At 37.4% G+C, this 21,197-nt stretch overlaps 10 protein-coding genes across 10 annotated transcripts; 8 read left to right on the forward strand and 2 right to left on the reverse strand. All coding sequences in view use genetic code 12, as the record gives it.

Moving 5' to 3' along the window:
* Positions 1–849: 849 nt before the first annotated feature.
* GPI7 (mannose-ethanolamine phosphotransferase) lies at positions 850–3,537 on the forward strand (the record flags this gene model as incomplete). Its single annotated transcript, XM_067689731.1, has 1 exon — positions 850–3,537. One exon carries the CDS (start codon positions 850–852, stop codon positions 3,535–3,537), a length of 2,688 nt encoding a protein of 895 aa, XP_067551052.1.
* Positions 3,538–3,575: 38 nt separating this feature from the next.
* REI1 (Rei1p) lies at positions 3,576–4,694 on the reverse strand (the record flags this gene model as incomplete). The annotated part of the gene is made up of 1 exon (XM_067689733.1): positions 3,576–4,694. One exon carries the CDS (start codon positions 4,692–4,694, stop codon positions 3,576–3,578), a length of 1,119 nt encoding a protein of 372 aa, XP_067551053.1.
* A 228-nt stretch (positions 4,695–4,922) lies between these two features.
* On the forward strand, positions 4,923–7,259 carry RRP6 (exosome nuclease subunit; the record flags this gene model as incomplete). Its single annotated transcript, XM_067689734.1, has 1 exon — positions 4,923–7,259. The coding sequence occupies one exon, from the start codon at positions 4,923–4,925 to the stop codon at positions 7,257–7,259; it is 2,337 nt and encodes a 778-aa protein (XP_067551054.1).
* A 117-nt stretch (positions 7,260–7,376) lies between these two features.
* PSF2 (DNA replication protein) lies at positions 7,377–8,041 on the forward strand (the record flags this gene model as incomplete). The annotated part of the gene is made up of 2 exons (XM_067689735.1): positions 7,377–7,496; positions 7,553–8,041. The coding sequence occupies 2 exons, from the start codon at positions 7,377–7,379 to the stop codon at positions 8,039–8,041; spliced, it is 609 nt and encodes a 202-aa protein (XP_067551055.1).
* A 164-nt stretch (positions 8,042–8,205) lies between these two features.
* Positions 8,206–9,939, forward strand: ARG2 (acetyl-CoA:L-glutamate N-acetyltransferase; the record flags this gene model as incomplete). The annotated part of the gene is made up of 1 exon (XM_067689736.1): positions 8,206–9,939. One exon carries the CDS (start codon positions 8,206–8,208, stop codon positions 9,937–9,939), a length of 1,734 nt encoding a protein of 577 aa, XP_067551056.1.
* A 191-nt stretch (positions 9,940–10,130) lies between these two features.
* On the forward strand, positions 10,131–11,159 carry I9W82_001034 (hemolysin III family protein; the record flags this gene model as incomplete). Its single annotated transcript, XM_067689737.1, has 1 exon — positions 10,131–11,159. One exon carries the CDS (start codon positions 10,131–10,133, stop codon positions 11,157–11,159), a length of 1,029 nt encoding a protein of 342 aa, XP_067551057.1.
* A 977-nt stretch (positions 11,160–12,136) lies between these two features.
* Positions 12,137–13,825, forward strand: I9W82_001035 (GPT1; the record flags this gene model as incomplete). Its single annotated transcript, XM_067689738.1, has 1 exon — positions 12,137–13,825. One exon carries the CDS (start codon positions 12,137–12,139, stop codon positions 13,823–13,825), a length of 1,689 nt encoding a protein of 562 aa, XP_067551058.1.
* A 198-nt stretch (positions 13,826–14,023) lies between these two features.
* On the forward strand, positions 14,024–14,914 carry I9W82_001036 (splicing factor SR family protein; the record flags this gene model as incomplete). The annotated part of the gene is made up of 1 exon (XM_067689739.1): positions 14,024–14,914. The coding sequence occupies one exon, from the start codon at positions 14,024–14,026 to the stop codon at positions 14,912–14,914; it is 891 nt and encodes a 296-aa protein (XP_067551059.1).
* Positions 14,915–15,632: 718 nt separating this feature from the next.
* On the forward strand, positions 15,633–16,964 carry I9W82_001037 (uncharacterized protein; the record flags this gene model as incomplete). Its single annotated transcript, XM_067689740.1, has 1 exon — positions 15,633–16,964. The coding sequence occupies one exon, from the start codon at positions 15,633–15,635 to the stop codon at positions 16,962–16,964; it is 1,332 nt and encodes a 443-aa protein (XP_067551060.1).
* Positions 16,965–17,076: 112 nt separating this feature from the next.
* On the reverse strand, positions 17,077–21,129 carry I9W82_001038 (translation initiation factor 3 subunit; the record flags this gene model as incomplete). The annotated part of the gene is made up of 1 exon (XM_067689741.1): positions 17,077–21,129. The coding sequence occupies one exon, from the start codon at positions 21,127–21,129 to the stop codon at positions 17,077–17,079; it is 4,053 nt and encodes a 1,350-aa protein (XP_067551061.1).
* Between the last annotated feature and the right edge of the window lie 68 nt (positions 21,130–21,197).

Genomic DNA, 21,197 nt, shown 5'->3' on the forward strand with positions numbered 1-21,197 from the left:
TTGCATTACATTGTGAATAAGAGAGATCAAACGTTACAATTTGTGATATACGGCGGTTAATTTAATTTTTCAAATAAATATTACTTCATTGATAAGAGAGATGAATAAAAAGAAATTAGATTGGTTTTGTGTTTAGTCTTGTGAGGGGGTCAGAGTCAAACAAAATAAAATAAAAATCGATAACATACTGTAACGTTGTAGAGCAGAGAGAGAGTAGAATAAGAGGCCTGATATTATACACTAATTAAGGTACTGATAGTCAATCACTAAATAGCAAAAGAAACAGAAATCGTTTAATTTTGTTTTCCTTCTGTTGGGTAATGATTTATTCTCCTGTGAGATCTATCACAGGATATCTCAATACAGTCACATCCCCTCTTATCTCTTGCAGCATTTCATGCATGACGGTCTTTGAAGGAACTCTATCTCCACCTTTTTTGTGGAGTTCTTTTTACCTGCACATTTGCATATATCAACAACTTGCGCTTTATATTTGAGATTATTACCGCATTGGGTAACGCACCGCTTACTGTTTGGGAATGTATAGATGCGCTCAGATCTGGACACTCCAAAAAAAAAAAAACACCCTCCTAAGAATATCATATCATAGTCTTGGCTAGATATGAAGCATTTTAAGAAATGTCCTTGATCAGATATGTTGCCTACTGCTCTTTCAATCATGATGTTCGTCTGGTCCTAAAGAAAAAAGTGAATCACGTGGATATGTTTTGTTTTTTTTTTTGTTACGCGCCGTGTCGTCAACAAACAACAAAAGCGAAATGTTCCTCAAAGAGACCAAATTTTTCATGTCATAAAACTCCGTAATTTCTACATCAAAATCATCAGCTCATGATGAGATCGATAAACCTTCAATGGAAGGTATACTTACTGCTATTGCTTATTAACATAACTGGATTTGTGCTATTTCTATGTGGCTTTTTCCCATCAAAAGTTGTCTTACCAGGTAGCAACACGTTTCTTCAACAAGATTTAAACTACAAATCACCATTCTTGAAAAACAATGGCAAACCTCAATTTGAGAGGCTAATACTAATGGTGGTTGATGCAATGCGTGCAGATTTCTGTTTCAGCGAAGAATCAAATTTCAAATTTTTACATCAATTGATTAATAATGGCCATGCAATTCCATTTACGGCATTTTCTAACCCACCAACTGTGACTCTACCTAGACTCAAAGGTATAACTACTGGAGGTACGCCTAGTTTTCTTGATGCTATATTGAACGTGGCTGATGATTATGATGATTCGCAAGGTTTACACGCTCAAGACTCTTGGGTTCATCAATTTAAACAACTTAATAAAAATATTAATTTCTTTGGCGATGATACTTGGTTAAAGTTGTTTCCTACGGAATTTGGTGAATTTGAAGGTACCAATTCCTTCTTTGTTAGTGACTTCACTGAGGTTGACAATAATGTCACACGCCATTTAGATAGTCAGCTCATTTCGCTGCCTCTGCTGAAATGGGATGGATTAATCTTGCATTATCTCGGATTAGACCATATTGGCCACAAAGGAGGTCCGCATTCAACATTTATGAAACCAAAGCAGCAAGAAATGGATCTGATTTTGAAAAGACTTTATAAATACACAGAAAAGCATCAAGATACATTGATTGTGTTTATGGGAGACCACGGAATGAATGAAGTGGGTAACCATGGTGGATCATCAGCAGGAGAAACGTCAGCGGCATTGACTTTTGTGTCTCCAAAATTCAAAGTTGACAATGTCAAAGCTCCATTGCCTGTATCACTGGATTACTCATATTATGATCGACTTTTCCAAATTGATTTGGTTCCTACATTAGCTAGTCTTTTTAATTTCCCCATTCCTAAGAATTCACTAGGAGTAATGGCAAGGAGAATACTTAACCTATGGCCCGAGAGTAATAGAAGGAAAATCTTGCTTGAAAACTGTTTTCAGGTTATGAGTTTGTATGAGGCGAAAAATGGACAAACGGGTAGTATATGGAAAACGTGGGAAAAATTACAAAGTGGTGCGTACCCAGTTGATGAGTACTACTCATTTTTGGAGACGGTTCAACTGGAATTGGCTTCTTCGGCAACCAACTACAACTACAAGTACATTTACATCGGAGCAGGATTAATCCTACTAGCTGCACTCATCACAACAGTCATATTCAATTTATACTTTCTTTCAATCAGACAAATTGCAACATACCTAGTCATTTCATTTGAATTATTTGCATTAATTTACTCAATACATTTCCATGGATCTTCATTAATTGAAGAAGAACATCAAATATGGTACTTTGCTACAACGTTGGCCACGCTTGCTTTTGGAGTATTCTATTTCAAAGCCTTTGAATCAAAGTCCAAATTTCAATGGTTTTTGATCTTGCTCATTTCTGGCAGACTTTTAAAAGGTTGGAATAATAGTGGACAAAAATGGTTTTCTGATGGAAATACTGCAAACTATTTGTTCAAGTATAATCAATCGTTACTTTGGGTGCTCATTGCACTCACTTATGGCGCAATTGGACTTTCCATAGGTATCCAAGGCAACTTCCTTTGGCTTTACAATGCATTCAAAGCAAGAAAAATCCCCACTTTATTTATAGAAGATGCGTTTTACGACATTTGCGTGTTTGTGGCAATAGCAGTCTCGTTCCTGTTTAAACTTGTACAGTATTTCATTGATGGGAATGTGCCTCCGGGGATTTTCAAAGCTGCCTTGTCGTCGGTTTTGGAAAGTCAAGATATTGATTTAGGAAGTTTGGATATTGAAGATGTTGAAGTCAAGTTACAGCTTCAACGTGTTGGTGTTCAATTGGCAAATTACACCACAATGGCAATCGCAGCCTCGATACTTTTAGTCTTGATTGGTCGTCGGCTAAAAAAGAGGTATACTGGAGCCATCACTGATATCACCAACATCATTACATTGTACTTGGTAACTCAAACTAGACATGCTAATATACCCATATTCTTGGTACTCATAGTTGCAAAAATTGCCCTTGCAAGACTAACATACCTGACATCAACGAACGAAAAGAAATTTGTCATTGATAATCACATCATTTGCATTACATTTATAACCTTGTGTTTACAAAACTTGACATTCTTTTCAATGGGCAATACCAACTCGCTAGCTACTGTTGATTTGTCTAATGCATACAATGGGGTAAAAAACTATGATGTGTTAGTGGTTGGGTTGCTTACATTTATTTCAAACTTTGCTGGTCCAATATTCTGGTCCTTGTCATCACTACAATTGATCTTTGAGCCTTCTGTTACCAGTTTTAGAGGTGCATCACCAACAGATCTTACAACTTACCCACGATTGAAATATCGCATCTTCTTAACCAAGTCCATGTTGGCTTTGTTATTCTACACAATATCAGCTACGAATCTAGTAGCATCGTGTATCAACTTACGATTCCATTTATTTGTGTGGACGGTATTTTCACCCAAATTGTTGTATTTTGCAAGTTGGTTAATTTTAATCAACATAGTGATTGATCTAATTGGTGCTGGTATTGTAATATCATTATAGAGAACTTTATTTAATAGACACTATTCAATTTGTACTCATTACTGTAATAACTGGTCTCTAAAATGGGGCTGGTTATTGATGAATTTAGCAGCTCTTCTATCATTGACATCTTCCCTCTTCTTTTCATTCCTCCATGTCCTCTTTTTACCAGCCAATTCCTTCCTATCTTGTAATGTCAACATATGTCTTGTCTCTGCCGCGATAACGGTTCCTTGTCCTTCAGATAAGATACGTTCAGGTGCAAGGTTTTGTCTGTAATATCTAGCATTTGATCGATGTCCAACAACAGCTCCCGATGGAAGAATCAATTCATGACCGTCTTGATAAATGGCATCTCTATCAGAGGATTGTAATTCTTCACCACTGTCATCTTCCTCACCATCTTCATCTCCACTTACATCTTCCCAATCGCCATCGCCATCTTCAGCTTCCGCAACAACATCATTATCATCATAAGTAGATGAAAAATCATAAAAGTTTGAAATTTCCAACTTTTCATCTTCGGTCTCATACGGTATCCTCATATGTCTCTTTGTATGCATATGTTCTCTAGCTGCCTCTGTGTTTCTTCCTTGATAGTTACAAGCTATGCAAAATCCAAATCCAATTTTTTCAGCAAGATATTCAATCAACCCTTTCTTGTCTACTAAATACTGCGTTTCTGGAATGTATAACCCGTGTTGCTTGAACATGTGTTCGGTATTTTCATCAATTGTGGTGAAATCTTGTTTCAATTTGGGGTGGCAGAATAAACATGTCGTTGGTGGGATTTCAAATTTATTGGAAAGTTTCTTTTGAAATTCCTTCTCTTCAGCCTGTTCAGGGGTCAACTCTGGCTCGTCAGAAATGTCATCTGGTTGCAGTTCTTCCTGTGCTACATGCACTTCCAGCAGCGACTCTTTCGGTTCATTTTGGTGCTCCCCCCTTGCCTCTTGTTCAGCTAACATTGCCTTTCTGGCTTGTTCCAAAATGGCTCTTTTCTGCTCTAACAACGCTTCTTTTTCCTTCCGCCTCTGTTCCTTCTTTGTCGTTGTCTTTTCTTTAGTTTCTTTCTGTGATTGCATTGCAGCAACTTTGGTATTGAATAAATCCTCAGTTAATGGTGGTAATTGTGCAACTTTTCTCTTCAAGTTGTACCTATGCCAGTCTGATTTCATGTGGACCCTTTGGTCACTTGATTCAGGAAATTGTAAGTTACAAGTATTACAAGTGAACATCTTGAAGCTGTGGTGTAAATACTCTAGATTTGCTAAAGAAGAGGAGTAGATGAAGGTTTTGGTAAAAAAAAACTTGCGATGAGTAAAGAAAGATCTCACACACAAATTGCAATTTTTTTCTTTAGAACTTAATCTCACTGTACATTATTCATCAACTAAAGGCACATTATGCTGACTGAAGATCAAGATATATTCAAAGATGTACTTCCAAAGCTAATGGGAACAATTCGTGCGGCAACTGCATTGGCTGCGCAGGATGTGAATTTCTACAAATCAGTTGATGCAAACATTAGCCAAGAGATTGACAAACGAGGGAAGAATCTTTTAAGCATCACCAATGACCTACTCAGGACAGCATCTTCTCAAACTAACCCAGTGGACCCAATACTTTTCGGTCAAGAGAATGTATCTAGTGAATCTTCTTGGAACCCTATTGGTAACGTTATTGATTCGATATTTGAAAAGATTGATTATACATTTGATCAAATGAATAAGAAGCAAACAAGTGGAGAACAGAAGCAATACCTTGAAGATGGAACTAATCTGATATCTAGTGACCAAACGCAGAGAATTGAAAAACCACAATTGAAATTTAAAGTCCCAGTGGATAACTCGGAACAAGAACCATTCAAACCAAAAATTACGAGTAAACCCAACGCTTTACAGCCATGGGAATCAGTTAACAAGCTCAAGAATCCTGCACCAGTGTATGAAGATTCGGTGGAGGTGGTTGATCCTCCGTATTACGTCCATCCATATGAGTACGAAATCGACACTCAACCATATCCTGACTCTATTTTGGAAAAATCGGACCCTATTCCACCACAAGATTGGAGTAGTACCAGTGCTATCTGGGTTGATACGGTGGATGGCTTAAACGAAATGATTGACGAATTGCTGAAACTGACAGAGATTGCAGTTGACTTGGAACATCATGATTATCGATCATACTATGGTATCGTCTGTTTGATGCAAATTTCAAATCGTGAAAAAGATTGGATTATTGATACATTGGTATTGAGGGATGATTTGACCGCATTGAATAAAGTATTCACCGACCCAAAGATTGTCAAAGTCCTTCATGGTGCATTTATGGATATAATATGGTTACAGAGAGATCTAGGATTATACATTGTATCATTGTTTGACACCTATCATGCATCAAGACAATTGGGTTTCTCAAAGTTTTCATTACAGTATTTACTAGATACATTTGCTAATTTCAGAACGTCCAAGAAATATCAATTGGCAGATTGGAGAATAAGACCATTACCTAAACCAATGATGGCTTATGCAAGGTCAGATACACATTTCTTGCTATACATTTTTGATCAACTTCGCAATAAATTGATTGATAGTGATAAACTTTCAAGAGTCCTATTTGACTCAAGACAAGTGGCTAAAAGAAGATTCGAATACACCAAGTTTAGACCTTTGTCAACCAGTCTTGGAAGTAAGGTGTCTTGTCCTGTTATGGCATCTAATCCAAATGAGCCTTGGGGTTCAATCATGTATCAGTATAACGTTCCATCATTCAAGAGACCAGTGGTGGAACAGTTGTACAAGTGGAGAGATTTGGTTGCAAGGGAAACAGATGAATCAGTGAGATATATTATGCCAAATCAGTTGCTTGTCTCATTGGCTACATTGGAACCACCGGTTGATACAGGAAAGGTTCTTAATGTCCCTTCATATGTATCAGAACATGTCAGGTTAAATGCTAGAGAACTAGCGGAATTGATTGACAGGACTTTGAAAGAAAGTGAACAGAATGACTGGGCATTAGTAGATAAATGGAACAACCAGTCAGTAACTAAATCAGAAGAGCAGAATGTGGATGTGGCAGATGTTGGTGGATTGATGGAGAAGTTGATGCTCAACTGTTCGGTCTTGTTTACTGAAGACTCGCTATTAAGAGCTGAATCCTCGGCTGTTCCTGTGAAGAAGGATTTCCGTAAGCAACCCAAGGGGGTCCGGAATTGGACATACGAGTTCACAGAAGAAGGTGTCAAGAAACATGACTTTGACAAGGAAAGCGAAACCCGTCACGATTACGTTTGGAAGAAATTACGTGCAATTGATGGAGTTGCAGTTATTCCAGATGACGAGTTGGATGTAGAGTCAGAAGAAGAGATGGATACAAGCGTTTCTACTGAGCCTGCAAGGGAAAGCTCTTCCAGCGAAACGCCCAAAACTGGTCAACATATATTATTCAGCAAGGACAACGATATTAATCCTGATGAATTAATTGCCCTTCGTAAAACCAACAAGAAAGGTAAGAAGGGAAGTAAACAACTTGTACAAGAAGATGAGCCAAGCATCGATTATGCCAATGCTGACAAGATTCTTATTGACTCAAAGAAGAATGACAAAAAGAATAAAAAGAGGTCGTTTGATCCTTATAGTAGGGATGCGGCTGGACCTAAACCAGCAAAGAGAAAGAAGGTCATGACAGAAGGTAAAACTTCTACATACAAGTTGAAGCAAAGTAGGAAGAAGAAGTAGATAGAATTTTAATATATACAGTTGCTCTCTTGGTTCAACGCAAAACAAAACAAAAAACAGAAAAAATTGAAATTTCACCAGACGCGATTTCTTGTCTTCTCTAACCATCGACCCGACATGGTTTTACCATCACACTTACAAGGTAACTTGACTCCCACTGAGATCAACTTCTTAGCTGAAAATGACCTAATCACTATACTTCCAAGGTACTCAATCAAAAAAATCAATCTCATAGGTGTATGTACAATCAACAAAGTAATCTTGCCCAAGTTCATACTAACAACTCACGCCAGGCCACGGTTCCAAACTTACGAGCAATGAGAAGAGAGAAAGTGCCACTTTGGGTTGCTCTCATATTAAAAGCACAGGATAAATGTAACATAGTCCCACCTAAATGGCTCAATGTCAACTACTTGAAAGAGAAATACGATGATGAAATAAGGAAACCTACACAATTCAGTGATCTACCTTGGAACTGGCTTGAACTTTCCAAAATCCTCCTCACTAAAGCAGCAGATGATTTGCCAGATTCGGTATCTGATCTACGATCAATAATTCAAGATTTACGAGAAATTCGATTGATTAAGTCACGCAAAGGTTTGAAAGAATTGAATGAGTCGAATATTGCCTTGAATGGGTTATCGTTGATGGAGATTAATGAAATTAGACCATTTGTGCTTCCGGTGATGAATAAGTTGCGACAATTGCATGATACGACTTTGAAGCGTGATGCTGGGGCAAATGAGGAGGACATGGCAGATATTTCCGATGACGATGAATAAGGAGAGAAGGAGAGATTGGGAAGAGGATTGAAGTGTTCAGTGATACTGCTTGCGTTACTGTATTTAGTATTTGGCATCTCTTTCGTTTGTATAGATTAATACCGCGCTTAGAATCAAACCCACAATTTTTCTAGATAGATCTGACTCACATTCTTCACCACCCTATGAGCAAACTAAAAGCACTAAATAGACAATTCATATCCAATATAGAAACTCACAAAGCAGTAACCGATGCCAAAAGGAACCTAATCTTATCAATCTTGAAATCAACAACCACGAAAAGAGAGGCGAAAAATTATTTAACCAAGTATCAAAACCAATTTGATTTCAGTGATTTAGAGTTCTCAAACAGTAGCAGTGCGTTAGCTCCATTAAATAAGAAAGAGAATCAACGTGAGCTATTCATTCAACGGTTTTTGAATCGTCAGAATCCATTTGTTAATATTTATGATGAAGATGAGGTGAAGTTGAAGAAAATCCCGCTAAGATTGGCAATTTTCAAAATTAAATTTACAACAATTACTAAACAACAATGGTCTGGTATAGCTGAAACTTTCAAGAGATTGATACATTTGGGAATCCTGCCGATAATTTTGCTTGATTTTGATCATTTGCCTAATACTACATTCAAGAATAATGAATTGTACATTACTGACCAATCAAATAAATTGTTGAATCGGCTTGGGAAACATGAAGACGATGATGATTTTCAAGTTACTATATTGCGGTCATTGTTTAACAAAAGGAATGGTCGTGTTTCAATTGACAGCTTGGAGCTGATTTTAATTCCATTATATCAAGGCACAATCCCCATTCTTCAACCAATTGCGTACAATATGAATACCAATACTCAAGAGTTTTTGAAAAGTGATTCGTTGTTATTTGCATTATGTTCAGCCTTGGTGGAAAAGAGGACAAACAATTTATTGTCAATTGAGAAAATTGTCATGATTGATCCGTTAGGTGGTATACCTTCAATTGAACGAAAACAAACAAGCCATGTATTTATCAATCTTTCACAAGAGTATTCCGATATTCTTTCTGAACTTTTCATTGGTCATATTAGCCCAAAGTTACGTGACTTGCATGTATCCAATCTAAACAGTATGAATGAGATTTTAAGTTTTATTCGTGAGAGGTCAGGTAATGATGACACCACTGGTATCATCACCACCCCTGAAATTATGTCGATCAACAATGATCAATTGAATCCAATCATATACAATGTGCTTACTGATAGAGCAATCATTTCTTCATCGTTGCCTAGTCTGAATAAACGAACTCCTCAAGTGTCCACCACCATTATCAAAAAGGGTGTTGACGTGCAAGTAATTGAAAAAGACACATATCCGGGTGAATTCACAATGGGAAACTTGTTCAAGGATAACTTGATTGATAAAGAGAAATTGATTACTCTATTGAATGATTCATTTGGTAAACCTCTCGACAGTGAAGAATATTTCAAACGTATTGACAAAAGTTTGGCTACGTTTATACTCGTTGGTGATTACGATGGAGCAGCCATCCTCACCTGGGAAAAATCCCAAAACAGCAATCATAAAGTTGCATATTTGGATAAATTTGCCATTGCTAAACGAAACCAAGGACTTCCAGGTTTAGCCGATATCATATTCAAAATAATCCTACAATCACATCCACTGGAACTAATATGGAGATCAAGAAAAGTGAACCCAGTAAACAAATGGTATTTTGAACGATGTTGTGGATGCATGAGTTCACCAGAGTCACAATGGAAGATATTTTATACTGGTGACATTTTTGACAAGAGAATTGATAGATTGAAGAGGAAGTTGATACCTGCTGGTGTTATTAATGTTGGAGAGAAGTTGAAGGAGTATTCTGAGATATGTGAGAGTATACCACCTTCTTTTAGGTAGAGTTAGTATAGATGTTAATCACAAGACCCTTTGTAAGACCCAACAGTAATCTAATATGACACAAAATTTCCGCCAGATTTACCCCAAAAAAATTCAAATGCCGTATATTCCCTCTCACATGCAATTGCTATAATTCAATCAACAGATACTACAGGTGACAAACTATATCACTCGCTTTCCCACCTTCATTAATGAAATCCGAACCAGTATCTAGTACTATTAGACAAAGGCAAACCCAAGACTCAAACGTGAGTCCAAAACAGCAGGGTCCCACCAACCCGGGTCCATCTTCGCCAAGAAATGGCTCCAGCAGCAGCAGCAGCAGCAGCCCCCTTGCAAGAAGATTAGCTTACTACCATGAACTAGATGAATGGCAACAAGATAACCACTACATTCGATCAGGATATGTTAGAGGTACTTTACTGTACTGGGATAGCATCAAGTCCTTGGGATATATACACAATGAGACGGTAAATATCTATACCCATTTGATACCTTCTAGTATTTCATTTTGGTTGATTTTGTACTATATAAATTTCCACCTCCACATTTATGACAACTACTTGGGTGTTTGGGAGAAGTTGAACTTTCTTCAATTTGGGGTTGCTTGTACATTTTGTATGTTTATGTCATCAGTTTTCCATACATTGAAATCACACTCACACAAAGTCAGCAAGTTTGGTAACCAATTGGACTACTTTGGAATTGTTATATTGATCACCTGTTCATTAATTTCAATCATCTTGTTTGCTTACTATGATGAGCCTTTAGAGAAGTGGTGTTTTGTGATTTTGACATTATTCTTTGGAATTGTCTGTACTATATCCACATTACACCCGGAATTCTCCAAAAATCATTATCGACCATTCAGATCAACTATGTTTATTCTATTTGGTCTTTCAGGGGTTTTGCCAGTTGTGTATGGGATTTATAAATTTGGTGTACAAACAACTCTGGAACGATGTGGAGTTAAATGGTTGATTTTAGAAGGCGTGTTTTATATACTGGGTGCAGTGTTGTATGCAGCTAGGTTTCCCGAGAGGTTGACTCATGTTGATGAAGATGAGCAGCTGTTGTTGCTTAATCCAAGAATTGGCAAATTTGATATTGTGGGACATTCGCATCAGATTTTCCATGTGTTTGTGGTTATTGCTGCGTATTGTCATTGGTTGGCTTTAGTGCAGTGTTATCATTATTTGCACCAGCATATCTTAGCGTAGATCAGGTTAGAGTGTACGTTTTTGATGCTGGGACATTAGAAAGTAGAAAGATTTGTATAGATCTGACGTCAATGTAAATGTTGCGAAAAAAAAAAGAAAGAAATCTCTCAGACAGAATCTGCGAACTGTCAATTTTTCTTCTTTGACTCCATACACCAAATGACTCTCGATATCAATCATTTGATTATTGTACCCTGCCATGGAATTTACAAACTAGGAGAGCCTCCGGCGAAACAAGAGTCGTGGTACTTGGCAGATTTCCAACCTCAATATTCTTACAGCTCCTATCTTTAACAAGTAAGTAAACCACTGAAACCTTTGGCCACACGTATCATACAATGTATTTGTGAATATAGATGTATTGGTTTACTCTTTCTAAATTTGTGATGTGCTTATCATTGTTTAATACTTTGTGTAAGAATAGACAATTTAAATTTCTTTTTTTTTTTTATTGTTAATGCATTTTCTTAAGGAGGGGGAGAACGCCAAATTGAAAAAGAGACATATGTCAAAAGATTAGCATTCCTTAACCTTTTTTGAGCGCATTTAGAGTACTTGGCAATGTTAAAGCAATACATGTTACAATACAACTTTTCAAATACCTGAAAGACAGGCTTCTCCCACTTTTTTTGTATTTTTTTCAATTAAAAGGCAATTTGGTTTTGTTTCTTATCACACGAGACTTAAAGGCATCAATTTGAAGAACAATGAACAAAGAAGAACAACAATGACGGAGAAATTATAACAGAACACACAAAAGAAAAAAATTTCATTCATTCTTAATGCCGTTCATTAAAAAAACACATGGTCTCTATATTTAAAGAGATGTCTTAGTTATAATGGTAAATCCGTAAAAACTTTTCAAGTTCCTTCCTTCTTCTTCTTCTTCTTTCTTCCTCTTCTTCCTCCTTCTCCAAGGAGCGAGCTATCAGATACCCTCAACCCTCTCCCCGACACCTTTCACACTATCTCTACCAATGAATAACGAAATCTCATCAGTCAAATCCAAAGGTCAAACAGAAGCCCTCAACATAAGATCAACACTCTCCCCAACAAGCCAAGGAGGAATAATCATAAATGTCGATCATGAAGTAGACAAAGATGAAGCAAAAGTATTGGCAATGGGGTACAAACAAGAACTCAAACGTGAATTTTCGCTTTGGTCATTATTCGGCATGAGTTTTTCATTGTTGGGGTTATTACCATCGGTAGCAGCCACATTCAACTATCAACAATTGGTGATTGGAATGTCTCCATTGCCATGGATAATCGCCATCATATTCATCACATCAGTGGCTTTATCTTTGGCAGAAATATCATCGGCGTTCCCCTGTTCGGCTGGTGCGCCTTATGCAACGTCACAATTGGCACCAGATAGATACAAACCTTTTTTATCGTGGTTTGCGTACTGGACGAACTGGTTTTGTCAAATCACAGGGTCGCCGGCGGTTAGTTCAACTTGTGCTAGTTTGATGTTGGCTTTATATTCATTCAATTCTCCAACGTATACGCCTAAAGCTGGACATGTGTTTGGATTATCTACGGGGATTCAAATTGTATGTGGGATTATGTGTTCGATGCCGTTGAAGTATGTGACAAAGTTTTGTTCATTTACTGCTTGGTGTAATGTTGCATTTTTGATTATTGTATTTGTCATGATTCTAGGCGGGAACCAAAGAATGGAGTTGAATGAGGGAGTTACTACCAAGTTTAATCCAAATGGAGTAGCTTGGTCATTACAGAATCAAACTGATTGGCCTCAAGGTTTGGCATTTCTTATTTCATTTTTGGGTGTGATTTGGGTCATGTCGGGCTATGATTCACCATTCCATTTAGCTGAAGAATGTTCAAATGCAGCAGTGGCTGTACCACGAGCAATTGTAATGACAAGTGTAGTTGGTGGAGTAATTGGATTCTTTTTCATGATTGCAATTGCATATACATTGGTTAGTATTTCCAAAGTTGCTGAGGATCCATTGGGACTAGGTCAACCATTTGTTTCATTTATGATTCAAGTAATGAAACACAAGTTGGTGGTTGCTTCAACCGCATTTACGGCAATTTCGTCCTTTTTCATGTCATTAAATTGTTTGTTAACTTCATCGAGGGTAACTTTTGCTTACTCAAGAGATGGACTATTACCAGGTTCGAAAATTTGGAAAACAGTCAATCCAGTTACTCATACTCCGATATATGCAGTTGCACTCAATATTATAATTGGTGAATTACTACTTCTTTTGAAATTTGCTGGTGATGTTGCAATGGGAGCTATTTTCTCAGTGGGTGCAATTGCCGCTTTCATCTCATTTACATTGCCTACGTTGCTTAAGTTGACAGTTGCTAGAAATACATTCAAACCAGGACCATGGAACTTGGGCAAGCTCTCAAAGCCAATTGGTTGGTTATCGGTTGCTTTTGTAACAATGATGATTCCAATCTTGTGTTTCCCCAATGTCAAAGGTAAGCACCTTCATCCAGAGGAGATGAATTGGACAGTTTTGGTGTATTTTGGTCCTATGTTACTTGTTACCATATGGTACGTTGTTGATGCTCACAAGTGGTACACTGGACCTAGACATATTCTCGATGAGGCTGATATTGTTTATGATGTAGATGTGATTGAAGATGGAAGTGAAGTTGGTGATGAGAAGAAGGAGTTAGCATAGTGAATATTGTAATATAGTTTGCTTTTTTATGACTGAATGAGGTAGTGGATGAACATATGTTTTCGTAGGAACCTCTGATGGGTGCAAATTCAAAATCTCGAGGCAAAAGGCCGCACTTGAAGCACAAAAAAAAAAAAAAAATTCAATAGACGCCATCACTTGAAGAAGAGACGTATCACCTATATAAACAAGTTAAAGATGAGTTACGCCCCAAGAAGATACGATCGAGGAGGAAGAGGTAACTACTACAATAGCTACAACAACAACAGTAACCACTACAATCTGGGCGGCCGTGGCGGCTACAACAGTCGTGGGAGTCATTATCAACCAAGAGGATATCACGACAACAACACCGATAGCGAGGGTAACATTAACGATTCAGTAATAACATGTGCATTTTACAACAAGATTGGTGCTTGTCGCCATGGTGAGAAATGTTCCAAAAAGCATATAAAACCAACAACATCAAAGACCCTACTACTAGCCAACTTGTATCAAAACCCCAAGCTCAACAAGAATGAAACTGAGGAGCTATCAGAAAAGCAAATTCAAGAACAATTTGATTTATTCTACCAAGATATTTTCATACATTTAGCCAAAATGAGTCAAGTGTATGACCTAGTTGTTTGTGAAAATGAAAACAATCATTTAAATGGTAATGTCTATGTTCAATTTACAAAAGCGTCCGATGCGTCAATGGTTAACACTAGTTTGAATCAAGAATGGTTCAATGGTCGTCCAGTGCATAGTGATTTATCACCAGTGACTGATTTTCATTATGCTCATTGTCGTGCTTATGATACAAATAGTTGCGAGAGGGGGGAGATGTGTAATTATATGCATATTAGACAAGCTTCTGCTGAGTTGAAGGAGTTGTTGTTTAAGGCTCAGGATAAGATGTATACTACTATTCAGTTGGAGAAGTTGAAGAAACTGTTGAATGAAGCGAATGAATCGGGATATGCTCATGTGGGTGGGGAAGATAAAAGTGGCACTGATAAAATGGAGCTAGATGAAGATGATGAAGATGATGAGGATGATGAGTTGAGCAATCAAGATGCTAAGAAGCTACTTAGTCAACTATTTTGAGAAAGGAAAAGTTAGGGGGTTCACTTGCAACTATTTCGATTTTTCGTTCATTGTGGACTACTACTATGCACTTTATATAAGAAGCTACAGGTAAGACTGTTATGCAAAAATGGGGAACTTTTCAAGAATTGATGTAGATATGAGGCTCTAAAACCTATTTAGTCTATATAGCAAAATCAGGAAGCGCTTGTACAAAACAATACCAAACAAAACTTAAACAAAAAATATAAATTTCACATAGACATATCATTACCAAAAGTAATTACTAATAGAAAGATATAGTACCTACCTATAGAATACCAACATATTGCATATACTACTACTACTACCACTAGTCACAATCATCAACATAGATGTACAATCATTATTAAACGTGACACCAAAATCAATTTGTTAAATTTTTCACCTTGCCCCAAATTTCGGATACGAAATAAAATCCAAAAGAAAAACTTTTTCATATTCAATGATGATAATAACCAATCAGTTATCAATAGTCAATAGTACTACTACTACTAGTATAACACCAAGGTTATATAGATATCTATTACTACTATCTCCAATCACATCTAACAGAAGAAGAAACTATAATAGTGGTATCATCAGTAACAACTACAACTCAATATATACATCAATTGCAACTAAATATTCTCATCAACACAGTAAACCATTTATAATACACCATCAATTGTTTTCGACTATAACTAAACTGCATCAGAAAATGTCTCAATCAGATAAGAATAAACAACAACCACAACAACAACAGCAACCACATAGTGGTGATGATTCACAATCCCATGAAGTACATTCTCACTCCCACTCATCCGCATCGGACTCCCATCATGGACACTCACATTCCCACTCACATTCCCACTCTCATACCGGTCCAGGAAGTATATTACACCACCACCACTCAGCCCATGAACCTAATGAATTCCTAGCTGCTGGTGCCTCATCAATAAAATCAAACCCAGCAGTACGAATCACTTGGATTGGTCTCATTGTCAATGTCGCATTAGCAATATCAAAGGGTATAGGAGGAGTAGTCTTCCACTCCCAAGCATTGGTTGCTGATGCCATTCACTCAGTTAGTGATATGCTTGCTGATTTCTTAACTTTAGCCACTGTTAATGTCGCAGCTAAAGTAGGAACACCTACTAAATTCCCATTTGGATATGGTAAGATTGAAACTATTGGGTCTTTTACTGTTAGTGCCATTTTATTATTTGCTGGTATTTCCGTTGGTTGGTCTTCATTGTTGCAAATTTTCGAATTTGTACTTCCTGCTCAAATGTATGAAATTGCCGCTAGTATACACATTGGCCATAGCCATAACCATACTGATCTTGGTGTTGGTAGTGGCGCTTCGGGCCACGGCCACACTCACGCCCAAACTCCTACTGGTTCCGAATTAACCACTCACAGAGAAATACCAAACATTAATGCAGCTTGGTTAGCAGCCGGATCCATCATTGCCAAAGAACTCTTGTATAAAAAAACCATGAAAATTGCCGTTGAAACAAACTCAAAAGTCCTAGTTGCTAATGCATGGCATCACAGAGTTGATTCATTAACTGCTATAGTTGCATTACTTACAGTTGCCGGTGGGGTCTTGTTTAACATTGCCTGGTTGGATTCAATTGGTGGAATGGGTGTATCGGTATTGATTATTAAAGCTGGTTGGGATACGTTGAAAGAAGCATGGTATGAATTGATTGATCGTGGTGAACAGCCTGGGCTGGCCTTGTATGATAAAGTTGAAAATATCATAACTCATGAATTGCAAAGTAAGGTTGAATTGAATCAGTTTAAATTGAAGCAATTGTCGGTATTGTCTTCTGGAGCTAATACTAATATCAATTTTGTGTTGTTGACGGACAATAAGCTGATTGACTTGTTGAGTTTGAATCGGTATGAAAAGACATTGACTGATTTGATTAAACAAGATGATCGATTTGTTCGTAACGTTTCAATAAAGTTTGAAGTTGCTGAGGAAGATAACATGCATGAGAAAGAGGGCAAAGAGGGTAAAGAGGACAAAGAAGATAGATAAGATAGAACATGTATATAATCAAATGAGAAAGACTCTGTGAATTAGATATACGTGGATAAAATATCGTCTATTTACAAAATCGTTATATACAATAGAAACGTCTCTGTCCTCCTCACTTTTTATTCTTCTTTGAAGACACCTTTTTACGACCTTCAATAAAGTTCAAAATCTCATCAACCGATTTATTGGCAATGGAAGGATCAGGTTGAGGTGGAGCTTGACCCTTTTTCGAATGTCCATGATGACCCTTTCCATTAGCATGCTTACCATTGACAACAACGCTACCGGCAGTTGCATTTGCTGGAAACTTAACTTTAGATTGCTGCAATGCTTTCCTAGCTTGTGCATTTGCCGAAGCTGACTTTTTCTCCTTGGCAGCTTGCGCTTTGGTATATTCCACAAACAAGGCCACGTTGGCTTGATATTTAGCAACTTGTTTCGTCATTGAATCATTAGGTCCAAGCACTCTTTGGAAAATCCTATATGCAGCATCAAAGTATTCTTGAGATTGAGCCACTTTGTTTTCCGAAACGATAACATTTCCAATACGGAAATACATCAAGGCGGTGATTTCCGAGTCTTCACCATTTAAAACTTGACTATATTTCAAAGCTTGCATCAACAACTTCTTGGCCAAGTCATATTGTTTCAATTTGGTTAATGATTCCGATGAATTGAGCAAAGAATTGATAATTGCTGGATGATCAATTCCATAACCCAAGGACCAAGTATCAATAGCTTGTTTATACAACTTCAACGAATTCAAACACAAGTCATTACCAGCTTCGAAAAACGCTTGGTTCATGTAGGCAGTAACGGTATCATAGCTATCAAATCCACATGACCGTTCACATAAAACAACGGCTCTCCTTCCAATCAAAGCGGCATCGTAATCCATACCCAATTCTTGGTAAACTTGAGCTAATAAAGTGTAGAATTTAGCAGTTTCAGGATTGACTTTGCCGTAGATGGATTCATGGATGGCTGCTAGTTCAGTAAACATTGATATACCAACTTCTTTATCTCCGGAAACGAGTTGGGCACGAGCCGAGGCAAAGATTTCATCAATTATGGTGGATTTGTATGATGAGTCCTTGATTATTGGTGTGAAGGAGATGATGTCGTCGGCAACAAATGTTGTTTCACGGTTGATGGATTTGGTGACGAGTTGTGGATGTGGATGTGGAGAGTTTTTCTTTTTGGACTTCTTGGATGAAGATGATGATGATGAAGTTGGTCTCTTTTCAATAACATCGACTTGTATTTGATCCTTTGCATCTTCAAATTCCTTCTTTGTGAATGCATAGTTATGCGATCTCCATTGAATACCAAATTGCAAGGCTATTTCTCTCAACAATTGCGGTTTACGCACAACTTCATTGATCCAATCACCAGATAACTGGAATCTAAATCTAGAGTAAACTTCATCAACAACTAATTGCAATACTTCCTTATGACTCAACTTAGTAAATGACAACTCGTCTTCTGAGTAGAAATTTGCAAATGATTCATCTAAGTCAACTTTAGGTTGTTCAGTAATGGCACCACCAAGTAAACAATTATGGAAATGGGCCACTGCTGATGGGACAAGGTATGTTGGGACATTCTTGATCAATTTTCTTAAAATGTGTTTGGATGCTCTAGCAATCATTTGGTGAATGGCAACAGTAAATGTAGCGTTGAAGTTGGCCACAACTAATTCGTAAGTTGCTTTTGAGGTGAATTCTTCTTCTTCTTCATCCTTGCTGTCCTTCTCCTTCTCACCGTCTTCACCTTCTTTCTTTTCCTCTTCTTTATTCTTTGCCTTTTCTTCCTCCTCTTTTCTCTTTTGCTCTTCTTCCTCTTTAACCTTTTCAGTCAACTCAATATTTTCAACAATGAGTTTCTCAATCTCTTTCTTATACTCATCCCTCTTGACAACCAACTGGTCAGCAATATATCCCAAATACCTCATATTGATACCATGTCTATGCAATTGCTCAGTCAATTGTTTCCCATCAAATGGCGGCAATTGTTGTTTAACACCATCTAAAAACTCTTCAATCAAATGTTCTTTAACAAACTTGGAAATCTCACGAACTTCATCACGATCAGTATCTGATTCAAATGGAGTTGAAAATGCATCAGGGTTAAAGACGACTTGGTCAGTAGGTAAGGCAATTTGGGGCTTTTCTCCTTTCTCTGTATCCTCTTTCGAGTTTAGTTTACCTTCCTTTTCCAATTTTTCAGTTTCGGCTTTGAAAAGAGCAGATACTTTACGTTTCCACCATTCATTGACTGCTTCATGTCTAAGTAAAGCTTCTCCATGAGGATACGATTTCTTCCCTTCATCATGATTGAAATTCGATTCAATAAATTCAACATCACGAGGCACAGTACGATACAATTCAATAACATATTTCCTTCCGTCAGTACCCATTAGCCCTTTAGTATCTTTAGAAACCACCAATTCATTTGCCGATTCAATCTCATTTGAGACTTTAACCTTGTGTGGTTTTAAATGGAATAATTCACCAACTTGTTTCAAAGGTTCGACAAAAGTTTCATCTTCAAGTATTCTGCTTCCATCCGATGCGGATCCGTACTTGACTTTCTCTTGAATCTCTCCTTCTTCAGTTTCACCAACTGTGGCATCCAAAATGCCGGGAACTGGAGCTTGACAAACTACTCGTTTCCCCATGTAGTCCACCACACAAGTGAGCAATGTAGATAAACCCTTGATGTCATGTCTATTGACAATCTTCACCCCAGCAAGATCTTTAGATGCTACATATCTTGAAGCTTCTTCAGCACCAGTTTGTTCAAACCCATCAACAGTTGATGCTCCAGTAGAGTAAAACACCCCATTCTTTAAGTAAATATACTTGTCTTCTTCTTCAGTTGGATTCATGGGAGCAATATCTCCCTTGATTATATGCATCGCGGTCTCAGTGGCCGATTTACTAAAATCAAACAACAACTTTTGAAGAAGTTTATCACGAACAATACGTTCTTGGAAAGTTGAAGATGGCAATTCTTTAATACTTTGGAACTCATTATTCCATTCCTTGATGAAATCAGATCCATCTACTCCATTGGTGATTAATGGCAATTGAGATCTAGATAAATCAGGAGTGTTTTTCAAGCTAGATTCATCAACGAGCCATGGATGAGCAAGGTATGAATTGTATGGCAAAAGGTACGATTCTGGGTATTCTGTCGATTGAGCCAACTTGAGTTCATTATCAGCAATTGTTGATGTGAATAATGGTGATAATGAAGCAACTAAATCAAATAACAAATAATTTTTGTAAAATTTACCCTTTTCATTAACCTTCATACCAGGGTTGAAATTGACAGTTGATGATTTATTAACAAAGAATCCCGAAAAGTGACAAGTAATGTTGAATGTTTCATTTTCCAAAGTTTGTAAAGTCAAATATAAAAGATCGCCTTTATTCTTTTGATAAGTGGGCACTGGAGACCACTGAGAAACGCTGAGTGATCTAATTGGTAATTTCACAACTTCACTAACTTTATCAAATTTAGCTTGATTGATTAATTCAGCACCAGTCTCAACTGATAACTCATCAACAAGTGGCGCCAATTTCCCTTCATCTTCTTTTGACAATGGTGTTGGCTCTGTAGCTTCTGCAGTCTCATCACCGTTGCTCTCCTTTGGCGCCTCCTCTTCCTTAACTTTTAATTCATCCAATTCAATTCCATTAAATCTAGAAACACCACCTTGAGCACCAACATCACTAGAGGTACGATCAACAAAATGAAGACCAATAATATCTCTAAACTTGGCAATCTGTTCATAAACTGCCGCCAAATTGTATGCCTTGGCCCTTATTTGCACATGCAACTGCTCAACATCTCCCAATTGTAAAGCTTCAATAATTTCAGCAAATGAGACAATTTCTCCAAGACTTTCAACATCAACGTCATGAACATGGACTGAGTAGTTGGTCAAGTTTCGAGTTTGAGGCAACATTGCTAACGTTTGCCTTAAATCGGCGATATTTTCATCATAGTGAGAATTGATTGATAATTGATTGTCATTGGAGGCTACTATGACTTGACGTAATTGTACTTTCAACAAAAGCTCCTTTGGAGAAGGAGCTTGTTCTTGGACTTCTGCTTCTCCTTGGGTGGTTTGTGAATTCTTCTCCACTTCAGACATGACTATAAATCCCAATAAACCCTTTCTTTGTATGCAAGCGGATACTCGGGTTGAAAAATTTTTTTTTT

This window comes from Candida metapsilosis (genome assembly GCF_017655625.1).
Source record: "Candida metapsilosis strain BP57 chromosome Unknown scaffold1, whole genome shotgun sequence".
NCBI lineage: Eukaryota > Fungi > Ascomycota > Pichiomycetes > Serinales > Debaryomycetaceae > Lodderomyces > Lodderomyces metapsilosis.